This window comes from Propithecus coquereli, unplaced genomic scaffold (assembly GCF_000956105.1).
Source record: "Propithecus coquereli isolate 6110/MARCELLA unplaced genomic scaffold, Pcoq_1.0 Scaffold341, whole genome shotgun sequence".
NCBI lineage: Eukaryota > Metazoa > Chordata > Mammalia > Primates > Indriidae > Propithecus > Propithecus coquereli.
The window spans coordinates 1-11,384 of NW_012149075.1; the positions used below are offsets into that span (position 1 = coordinate 1).

An 11,384-nucleotide genomic window follows, 5' to 3' on the forward strand; every position below is an offset into this window, starting at 1 on the left:
CTTGAGCCCAGGAGTTTGAGGTTGCTGTGAGCTAGGCTGACACCATGGCACTCTAGCCCGGGCAACTGAGCAAGACTCTGTCTCAAAAAAAAGAAAAAAAAAAAAATGACTTGCAGTTTGGGTCGTACTAGTTCCATTTTACAGATGAAGAAACTGAGGCTCAGAGATAAGTGACTTACTCAGGATTATACAATGAGTGAAGGGGCAGACATTCTAACCCAGCTCCACCTCCTCCAAAGTCTATGGTCTTCCCCTCTGCCAAGCTCCTCCTTTAACCGGGCATGGCTGGGATGGTCCAGCTGACAGCTCCGCGCTGCGGCCCACTCATTGCCCTTCCCACCAGGTGCTTACCGAGGAGGTGCTTAATGATGGCTTGATTGTGTTCCCAGAGGTTGCTGAAGGTGCCCCAGCGTGAGTGGCCGTCAGGCACAGGGTTGGCCTTGATCCAGCCACCACAGGCGTAGCTGAAGAAGTCCTGGCAAGGGTCCACTGTGGGGTCCATGGAGCTCAGGATGGAGCTGGTCACTGACACGCAGGCCTCGCTCAGGCACACCGAGGGGGTTCCTGGAAGGATCAGGGACAGAAAGACAGTGAAGGGCGGGCAGTGCAGGTGGCCTGGGGCCCAGGGCTAACATGTCGCACCCCAGGCCCGACCAAGCAGATTTGGGACTGGATGGTCACGAGGCCCCTACAGAGAAACGATTTCAGTAGATTTACAACCACCTGGTTTATAAATAAGGCTTCTGTTTAGCTGTCTAAAATCCCGTCTACGGCATAAAAAATACCTAAAACTAAGGTGTTTCTCTTAATCAACCTTTCCTTCTGCAAATATTCACTGTCTTTTTATTATTCCCTGATGCTCAACAAATTTATTCATTCATTCGAACATTCATTTATTGAGCAAAATAATTACTATCTTCTGGGTTCTTCGCTGAGCATAGCCTGTGTGTGTGTGTGTTGGCGGGCGGGGACATAGGGCATATAAAAGGTACAGTCCTTTCCTTCAAGAGCTAATGATTCAGCTGGAGATACATACATAATGTAAGAAAAGTCAAGATAACAGTAGGAAAAATATCTGTTATTCATTCTGCAAACACAGATTAAACATTCACTGTGTGCTAAATGGGAGACAGCACGGTGCCAGGGCGCAGGACGGAGGAAAGACCGTTAGGAATGGGAGGAGGAACTGCGAACGACTCTTCAGTTACCTCACTGAATCCTTAAAAAACCAAAAACTCAACAAGAGACTGGTTTGCCGGAGGCAGGAGAAGGGGGTCAGACCCCGCCCCTAGCTGGTGGGCAGCCTCTGCGGCCCTCTGCGGTGGCGCAGCCCAAGGCGGCAAAACGAAGCTGGCCGAGGAGCACAGGCCCAGCCAATCTTCTGTTGGCACGAGCTGGGCCGGTGACAATCAGGACTGTTTGCTGAACACGGCTCCACACACGTTCACGATCTCGTTTAACACTCACTCACAGACACCACATGTCACTGCTTAAAGATGAGGAAACGGAGGCCCTGGGAGCGCGAGAGGGACAGGGCTGCACGGGGGAGGATGGGGTGACAGCTGAACCAGGCCTGTCCTGGTCCGGCACCACTGAGGCTACGTCTCCTGCCCTCCCTCCCCGCCCCTTTGCCGGGGGCTGGTGCAGCAGACTGGCGAGATTGGTGTCCCCACCGCACAGGGCGGCAGCTTTGCAGGTGGATGGACCTGGGTTTAAATCCCGGCTTTCTGCTCCTGCCTGTGGGGCTTTGTGCACATGACCTCATCCAAGCCTTGGTTTCTCTACCTGGAAAGTAGGAAGAACAGGAGGACCAATTTCACAGAGAAATTGGGCGCGGGGCTCTCACGACTGGGCGCTGGGGCTCAGCTTCCTCGAGTCTCAGGGTCCGGTGCTCCAGGCTGGTCTTTAGAGAGCAGGAAAGGACCCTCCAGCCAGCAGGGGCGTCTCCACCTCAGTCAGAACCAACAATGCCAGCAGGGCCGGGTGGTCCTGGGAGGTTCACTTGTGGGCTGATTAACATCTGATGACACAGTCCTTCAGGCTGAAGAAGGGCTCAGAGGAGCCCCACAACAGCAGGACGATTAGGGTGACTGTGTTGAGATAATTATACAACAATTAAAAATTAAGGCGCCATTATGCATGAAAATAAAGGACATGGTGGGGGTGATGGTGCCGTTTTAAGTATCTCTAAATCAGATCATCTTAATCAGAGCTATGCACCCTGCTCCCCAACTCAGGGGGTGTTCCAGAGTCTTTATGGGGGGGTGGGTGAGGAAGGAGATTTCTGTATGGTTAAAAAAAACCTGTTCACTATTATGACATAACTCCGTACTCGGGAAAGGAAAAGAATACCTATTGTTTTTATACACCAAACCACAGGAAGTAAGACTTAACGAAATCTTGGCTGGTAGAAATACTCAGAAGACAGACTATAGGAGAGTGATTTGAAGGGAGTGAGACACATCAGAATCTGTGTGTGTGTGTGTGTGTGTGTGTGTGTGTGTGTGTGTGTGTGTGTGTGCGTGTTAGAGAGAGAGAGAGAGAGATGAACTAATGAAGGTTTTTGTAATTATCATAAGGGAACTTGGGTTTCAAAACAAAATAAGAGGCCAGTTCCGAGAGGTCAGTCTTAGAGGTTTGAGTTCCTCACTAATTATTTAACTATTTAATAGTTGGTAGAAACTTTACCAAATGTTCCTGGCCCACAGGTGCTTAATGCATTTTTTATTAATTAATTCATTAGTGGTTTCCAGGCCCCACTCATCTAAGTTTCCAGCTCCTTAGCGAAATCTCCCCGACCCTCTTCCCTCTCTGGGCCCCTCGGCTGCCCGGGTGCCTGCTATCCTAGCACTGGTTGTGCCGCGTCCTGCTGTCTCCCTGTCTACCTCCCCCACTAGGATGTGAACTTGAGGGCAGGGCCAGCATCTCACGTGTTTTTATCTTTCCTTTGTCTAGCATTGTACTTGGCAACTAGCAGCTGTTCAACACACATTTTCTGAATGAATGAATGACCGAAGGGATGAATGAAAGAGCTTTGTCCAGCACTTGGTCATCACCCGCGGAGGCAGCAAATGTTTCTTCCCTTTAGGACGTGCATGATCAGATGGGAAGGCAGGAACAGGTCCCAGATCTAATTCACGGACGCTCATCAGGACAGTGCCTGGCCTCAACACCGTGTAAAATGCTTTAAAATATTTCCTGGGAAAATTTATTGTTTTGCTGCTGCTGTTTGCAAAGCACCTGCGTGTTTCTGGAAACGAAGGTAGACAAAAATACCAGTGTCCAGATACAACCTGGAGGTGGGTCTTTAGGAATCACCATCAGATTTGCTCTGACTGGCCTGATGTTCGCTCAGACGTAGCCAGCACCTGCTGCTGAGCAGTGAGGTTACTGTCAATATCTGGGGTGGCCACTGCTTTCCCAGGTGGCTCAGGGATCACCTGATCCTCAACCAGCTCCATCCCAGGAAAAGGACAGTGTTCCTCCCCTGGGGCCTGGCTAGGGGAAACCCTTCTGAGACCCTGAGAGGCTGGAACGGAGGCAGAAGCAGGATTCCTCCCCGTGGGCCCCACGTGGCAATAACAGCAGAAATGTTGTGGGTCCCAACACTGGGAGCTGTCCCTTGGGGGTTCCTTTCTAGTTCCTGGTGAAGAAACATCTTGGGAACTCCTAGGGACAGTCTCAGGGCACCACTGGCTGCTGGAGTCTGGTCTGCTCCCCCTGCCCTGGGCCAAGAGCTGGGCAGCCGGGGCTGGCCAGGGGCCACGCTGACGGGCAGGGTGTTCTGAACTGGAGCTGATTTAGGATGAGGGAAGATGGCAGCGGCAGGATGAGGCTGATCAGCTTGTGCCCCACTGGTAGAGCAGGCACGTGCACAACATACAAACTCACACCTGCACCACCACCACCACACACTTACACACACTCAGCAGAGAAAGCCCGTTTCGCGTTGGACCCTCCTTCTTACTCCTTTGTTCATCCACTCATTCATTTATTCATTTCACTATCTGTGCACTATGGCATGCACATACTCTGCTAAGCACATCTGGTTAAGGGTCTGGAAACTAGTAATTAATTAATCAAGCATGCATTAAGTACTGCTGGGCCAGGCACATTTGGTAAAACACCTACAAACCAATTACTTCTTAAGCACCACCTTTGTCCGTGGAATGAATGAACGCCCATGTGCCTAACACAGGAGGCATGTGATGATGACTCAGATGAAGTCCCTGCTTTCTCTCTAGGCCCCCATGTCCCCTCTCCATCCAGTGCAGCACGGCCACCCTCACAGGCCAGCAACTTCACAGCAGAGAAGGCTCAACACAGCCTGGAGTGGATGTTCCCAGATCCCACGGAAGTTCACCGTCTCTCTGATGGGGTAAGTGACCAAGTCGGTGGGTGGGACCCCGAGCAAAGCCCCTAGAGGCTGGTCAACCAGGTGGATCACCTGCCATCAGAAAGCCAGATGCTGGGGCACTGGGGGTGAGAGGCCCTGGGATTGGCTGGACTCCCCTTCCCTGTTTCTAACTTGGACCCGCCCTTTCCAGTTCCGTACTTGCTTCCCGAGCTAACTCTGCACACGGCACTCGGCTAGACACAGAGAACAGCCTCAGACCTGACAGCAGGGTCAGAGGGGCCCAATCACATCGCCACACAAGGGGGGACAGATAAATGCACTTACACAGGTGCACAAAGGGTACCAGGACCACAGAAGGGCAGCTTTTCCAGAGACACTGATACATTCTGGAGTGCACCGTGACCGCAAAGGGAGGCAGAGCCTGGGCTTGGAGCGCAGCAGCCTGTGGGAGAATCCCAGCTCCCCACCCAAACCCCCTGCTCAGTCCCCCACTACCAAGTCTCAGTGCCTCAGTTCCCTAATATGGAAATGGGGCCAAAAGTAACCGCACCTCCTAGGGCTGCGTGAGGAGGACATGAGATCACATCTATAAAGGAGACATGTGGTATTTGGTCCATGGAAAGTATTCAATTGACAGAGGCCACCGTTGCTATTCTATTGGAACTAGAAGTGGCACATGGTGTCAGCCTGTGTGTCTCACCAGCCCACGTCCTGGCAACAACAGTACCCAGAGACAAAGCCGCAGAAGCCCTCTGAGGCACCAGGTATGTGATGTACATTATCTCTAACCCTCACGGCCATCTCTCGACCGGGCACTGCTTTCCCCATTTCAAGGAGAGAAGACGCAGGCGCTGGGAGAGTAAGTGACTTGTCCGAGGCCCAGCGGGAAAGCTGCTGGGCCAGGCTGTGGACGCCAGTCCTCTGACTCCACGACCTTCACACCACGCCTGGCACCCGCTTCCATGCCTTGGCCCGTCTCAGCACCCCAAGCCCTCGGGGCCTAGCTCCCTCCCCAGTCTTGGAGGTCTGTCCTGGCTTCGGCAGGGAAGCCCCCCTTGCCCAAGCGCACAGAGCCCAGGGCAGGAGTGAGTCAAATCCACCACGTGACGCAGAGGCACCTACTTGTCCGGTACTGGATGCCCAGCGCTGCCAAGCAGGCCACCAGCGCTGCCGCCAGAAGTGCCACCAGCACCACCAGCCGCTTCTCCGCTTGGGTCCGCGAGGCCCAGCACCTCTGGCCGCTCCGGGGGCTGCGAAAGTTCACCTGCAGGGAAGGAGGCAGGAGGGGCGGGGAAGACGTGAGCCCAGGGCTCCCCCTCCCCAGGAGGAAGGGGCTCCGCTGCAGGCCCAGGCCCTGGGGAGGCATCAGGGCTGCCCTCCTGTCTCAGGGGTGGTCCGGTTCCCACGGAATCAGCCCTAATCCAGGAAAAGAACCGCCACCCTGCTTAGCAGCTCGAACTTGCTCCCAAACACCAGAGAGTCAAACAGCTTAACCCAGACAAGTTTGTGTTTTTTGTGTCACCCGATATGGGAGGAAGGAAAAAACTACAGCTTTTCCCTGTTTCTCCAGTAAGGAGTTCAAAAAAGAACAGGATGTTTGGACTTGCAGGCATCCAGCAAGCGTGCGGCCCGGGCTCTCCTCAGAGCCCCCACGGCAACAAGGCCCGGACCAGGGTGACAACCACAGCAACGCTTGCCAGAAGCACGGACATCCCTATCTCATTAAACCCTCACAATCCCACGAGAGCTGCCTTATCACTCCTTTTTACAAATGAGGAAACTGAGGCCCAGAGAGGAGATACCCTGGCCCTTGTCCGCCGCTGAATGGGTGGGCTAGGACTGGAACGCTGTCGATACGAGAGCCCACCAGTGGGTCAGAGTTGGGTTTTGGCAGATGTCGGGGGAGACGCAAGGAGAAATAGCTCCATTCAGGCAGTTCCTCTAAGGGAGGAAAAATGTCCCCAGCCTAACAGTCTGGCTAACAGGAAGGGAGGCACAATAAGAGGAAGTGGAGGGTGTGGCAGGGCCCTCCCGGCTCGAGGAGGGACACACCAGCCAACAGCACTCAGAGCCCTCTGTCCAGACCTCTCACACCCAAGGCCAGCTCGGGGTCCCCTCTATTCCAAGAGGTGCTTCCTGCAAAAGCCAGGGCCACAGGACAGGAAGGGTCTCCTGAGGGTGGGGCTTGGTTCTGTGACATTGCTGCTGCGTACAAACAGTTGAGCACCAACTCAGAGCTGTGTATGAGATACACAGCCCAGCAGGGAGGCAGATAAAGAAACTGACTGGGGTGGGCAGGGGTTCAGTCAAGGAAGGCTTGCTGGAGGTGGTGACGTCTGGCCTGGATCTTGAAGAATAAGTAGGAACCAGCCAGATCACTGGGGAAGGGAAGAGGTAAGGTGGGCAAGGCCTAGATTCTCAGGGGCACTGTCAGCCAGGTTAAAGAACTTGGACTTCCTCCTGAGGGCTGGAGAGACATGATTAGATCCGCCCTTTGGGAAGGAAAAGCTAGAAGGAGCAGGCTGGGCAGGGATTGGGCATGGAAGCCGAGACTCCGAAGGGGGCCCACACAGCTTGCCAGGGCGAGGGGGAGCTGCAGGGGGAGATGAGGGGCGTGGCTGCCCCCAGAGCCAGCTCAGAGCCCAGAGTGAGTTCCCCATGCTGGCACTTGGGGAGCCGAAGTGGGTCACCTTAGGGAAGGGCCCCAGAGGCTGCGTGGCCATCGCCAGGTATTTTCTGGGCAGAAAATGACTCGGGAATTGCTGCACTAGAGAAAGGGGAACATGAGAACATTTTGTAGAAGAAAAATTGGGTTCTAAAACCGAGAAAAGGAACCAGGCGCGGTGGCACACACCTGTAGGCCCAGCTACTTGGGAGGCCAAGGCAGGAGGATCACTTGAGGCTAAGAGTTCAAGCCCGTCCTGGGCAACATAGTAAGACCCTGTCTCTAATAAATAAGTAAGTAAGTAAATAAATAAATAAATGAATAAATAAATAAATAATTTAAAATAAGATACGGAACTTGAGGCTTGGAACTTGAGGCCCAGACACTAAAGCAGCTAGGTCAGGCAGAGGGACAGATGCCACGGGTTGAAACCCCTGAAGAATCTCTTTTAAAACTGTGAGAAACAAAGATTTCCGACCATGATACTCTCGTTAGTCAAAACTTCCGGCTATGAGGGCCTGGTGCAGGGACAGACAGCTTGGGACAAGGCTACCACGTACACACAGCACTCAAAAGTGCATAAAGTGCTTTTCCGAGATGTCAGTGTCTCACGCACTCTACCTTGGGCACTGGTATTTAGGGGAGCCCCAAGGACTTGAAGCAGGCACTGCCCCCACCTGGGGACACTGATACACACGCTCCCTCTGCCCTGCTGTCCTTCTGCCACCGGACTTGTCTCACCTTCCTTCTCTCCTTTAGGCCTCTTGTGTCCCCATCATGGCTCAGCTCACAGGGCACAAAGATGTCAGTTTAAGAGGTACCCTTCTGCCTGGTGCCGGCTCTAGGAAGCCAAAGGACACGGCAACCAGGCTTGGAGAACAGGAACACCTCACCTTATCCAGACAGAGAAATGTCATGGTGTGGGGAACACAGAGACAGCAAGGAGCACGGGTATCTAAGGAGTGGAAAGGACGGAAGGAAGAAATAGTAGGAAGGGAGAAAATGAAAGGAATGGGGAGGGGGGAAGGATAAAAAAGGTAATGATAGCAACTAATAAATATTTGGGTGCTTACCACGTGCCTGGCACCATGTTAATTCTACTCTGTTGTTAGATGGTGCAACGTGATCTTCACAACATCCTTAAGAGTAGATATTGGTATTAGCTCCAGAAGGAACACAGGAGGGGGCATGGGAGGTGGGGGGAGAACAGCGAGACAACCCATCTCTCCAGAGCTGGCAGCCGTGTCCCAGTTAGGCTGTGCTACCCTCCCGGAGGAGCCACAAGTCAAGCTGACCCTCATTGTACGATGCAAAGTGCTAATCCTAAACAGATGGTGTTCATGGTAAAATTAAATTAGAAGTAAGCCAGAATTGAATTAAAATCCATACTTCCAGGCAAGAATGACAAAAGGAATTAGGAAATATGATTTTTAACCTCCGTCATAGTCTTTGCTTGACTTGTACTGCCAGGCTAAGTGTCTCTTGGTTTCTGGACAAGCCTTGTCTCTGCAGGCGGAATGAATCTAGCGGCATCTCCGGGGCCAGGAGAAGTCACCTGGGGGTACTGGGCAGGGATCAAGAGGCCTCTCTAGGAGAGGCTGGCCAATTCCTAGGTGCAAGGGCTGGGGCACTGATCTGCGTCCTGTGGCTGTCTGGCCTTGGCCGAGCCCCTTGTCTCTGTACCCCCATCATACCTGCCCTGCTCCTTCTTTGGGGAGCAGAGAGGATCCCACGAGATGGGGTCGCAGCAAGGGAAGATGGGAGTGGTTTCTCACTTTCCTTTTGGAAACGAGGGCATGTCAATCATGGGGGACGGGGGCTGCAGCGACTGGGAGGGTAGGAGGATCTGTGGCGAGCAGCCCACTCCATCTCGGGAGAGGCAAGTGCAAAGTGGCTGCCAGCCAGGGAGCAGAGCTGACGCCTGAGGAGCACCGTAGACACCCTGCTCCCTGGTGGGCTGCTTTCTTACCTGTTGTCGTGTGAGGCAGAGAGAGGAGGAGAGAGAAAGGGGTACACTCAAAAAAGAGAGGTGCAGAGTGAGGGAGAGAGAGAAAGTTGAGTGATCCGGCCCAGGAGTTCCCAGGGTTTCCACAGCCAAAGGAACAAAGCCCTAATCGGGGATAAATATTCAGTTACAGAAGTGAGTGCTTGGCTCACCCAGGCTTCCAGCAAGAACAAGTTCTGCAGGTGAGGACAGGGCACCACCGCCCCGGGCCCAGGAGAGGAGCCAGCAGCAGAAGGGGTGGGGAGCCGGGCAGGAGGGAAGGCAGAGACTCCTCCGGAGCCCGCCAGGCTCCCCAGCGACCTGGGCTGCATGGCAGCAAATGGGAGTCTGTTGGCCCAGGGCTTGGCAGAGATCCCACCCCCTGCAGCCCAGAAGCCCGGCCACCCACAAGGGCTGGCAGGAGGGCCAGGCTGGCAGGAGTCAGCCTTTCAGAGCAAGCAGACCATGACAGCTCTGCCCAGCGAGGTGCCCTGCCTCCATGAGGGTGTCAGTTTGGGGAAGTTTCTGCCAGTAAAGTTTCTATGAGGAGGACTTCCGGCTGAGGGTACTGGGGTCAGCCCAGAGCAACACTCTTAGATCCTCTTGTCCTCCCATCTCTGGCTGAGCCCTGCCTGTCCCCCTGCCCCACGCCTGACTTTCCTCAAGTGACTGGTAACAGATTAAAGTATTACCTGTGGCAGGGGATGGGACTCTCCACATCTTAACAGGAATAAAAAAATCTGATATTTAGAAGAAGTGCTTTCTAGCTCTCTTTGCTTTCCAGAAGGAACACCCAGCTCCCCACAGCATGGGAGAAAGATGGTAAACCTCAGAAGTCAAAGGTCAGCTGAGATCCCATTGTGTGTCGCTGGGCAGCCTCTAGGCCTCGGTCTCCCATCTCTAAAATGAGGAAGCTGGGTGAGGTCCCAGGTGTGACCATCGCAGACTCTAGAACCTTAAGGCCGAGAGTATAATGCTCCAACACGTGGATAGAGTTTATATGATACCTCCAGGTAAGGAGAGTTTTTATTTATGTATTTATTTTTACAGACAGAGTCTCACACTGTTGCCCAGGCTGGAGTGCCATGGTATGTTCATAGCTCACTGTAGCCCAGAACTCCTGGGCTCAAGTGATCTTCTGCCTCAGCCTCTCGAGGAGCTGGGACTACAGGTGGCTGGCTATAGCAGAGCTCAGGCTTTGGAGGGAAAGCTAGTATAATTAGGGCACCACCACATCCCTGGCTAATTAAAAAACATTTTTTTTTTTTTTGTAGAGATAGGGTCTCAATATGTTGCCCAGGCTGGTCTTGAACTCCTGGTCTCAAGTGATCCTCCTGCCATGGCCTCCCAAAGTGCTGGGTTTATAGGTGCCAGCCAATGCACCTCGCCAGAAGTCTTTTTAAAGCATTGAGTGGGCTTGTCCCCAAAATCACCCTCAAAAGACAGCCCTGTGCATGGTGAAAAAAAAATAACAAGACCACGACTAAGAATTTAAATATCTCAGCTTTCTTTTTCCTTAAAATAAAATAGATTTTTAGAAGTAGCTGGATGAGTTTCAAAGGTTTTGGTAGACAGTTGAGGCCACCTGCTCCCCGGTTCAGGCCGCAGGTGTAACTTTGGCTATTTCCCTTCACGCCACTGAAAATAATGTGTGTTCAGGTGCAGGGAGCTCAGGCTTTGGAGGGAAAGCTATTTTTTTTCTTTTCCTTTTTGAGACAGAGTCTTGCTCTGTTGCCCGGGCTAGAGTGCCGTGGCGTCGGCCTAGCTCACAGCAACCTCAAACTCCTGGGCTTAAGCAATCCTGCCTCAGCCTCCCGAGTAGCTGGGACTACAGGCCCGCACCACCACATCTGGCTAATTTTTTCTGCTTTTAGTTGTCTGGCTAATTTCTTTCTATTTTTAGTAGAGACGGGGGGGGGGCGGGGGGGAGTCTTGCAGTTGCTGAGCTTGGTCTCGAACTCCTGACCTCAAGCCATCCTCCTGCCTCGGCCTCCCAGAGTGCTAGGATTACAGGCATGAGCCACTGTGCCCGGCCGGGAAAGCTATTATATTTAGAGCATCACTGAGCTATCATCTATGGTGAGTTTCTATAATAATCCTGATAAGAAGCAATCCATTTTCTGAGCACTATTAAAACCGTTTTCACCTATATTATCTCATTTGAATCACTGTGACACCTCTGAGAGGTGGGTGAATAACATTAACGCCATCTTACAAAAACAAAACAAAACAAACAAAAAAAACCCAACAACCACCACTAAAATGTGGAAGTGAGGCTGGGCGCCGTGGCTCACGCCTGTAATCCTAGCACTCTGGGAGGCCGAGGTGGGCGGATTATTTGAGCTCAGGAGTTCGAAACCAGCCTGAGCAAGAGCGAG

At 52.9% G+C, this 11,384-nt stretch overlaps 1 protein-coding gene across 1 annotated transcript in view; it reads right to left on the reverse strand.

Annotated features, from left to right (window-relative positions):
• Positions 1 to 271: 271 nt before the first annotated feature.
• LOC105815657 (endothelin-converting enzyme 1-like) overlaps positions 272 to 11,384 on the reverse strand; it is a 60,688-nt gene continuing 49,575 nt past the window's right edge. Inside the window, exons 3-4 of the mRNA XM_012650857.1 lie at positions 5,480 to 5,621; positions 272 to 564 (exon numbers count right to left, since the gene is read on the reverse strand). Coding sequence (XP_012506311.1) covers positions 272 to 564; positions 5,480 to 5,621 — 435 coding nt within the window. The remainder of the gene's footprint in view (positions 565 to 5,479; positions 5,622 to 11,384) is intronic.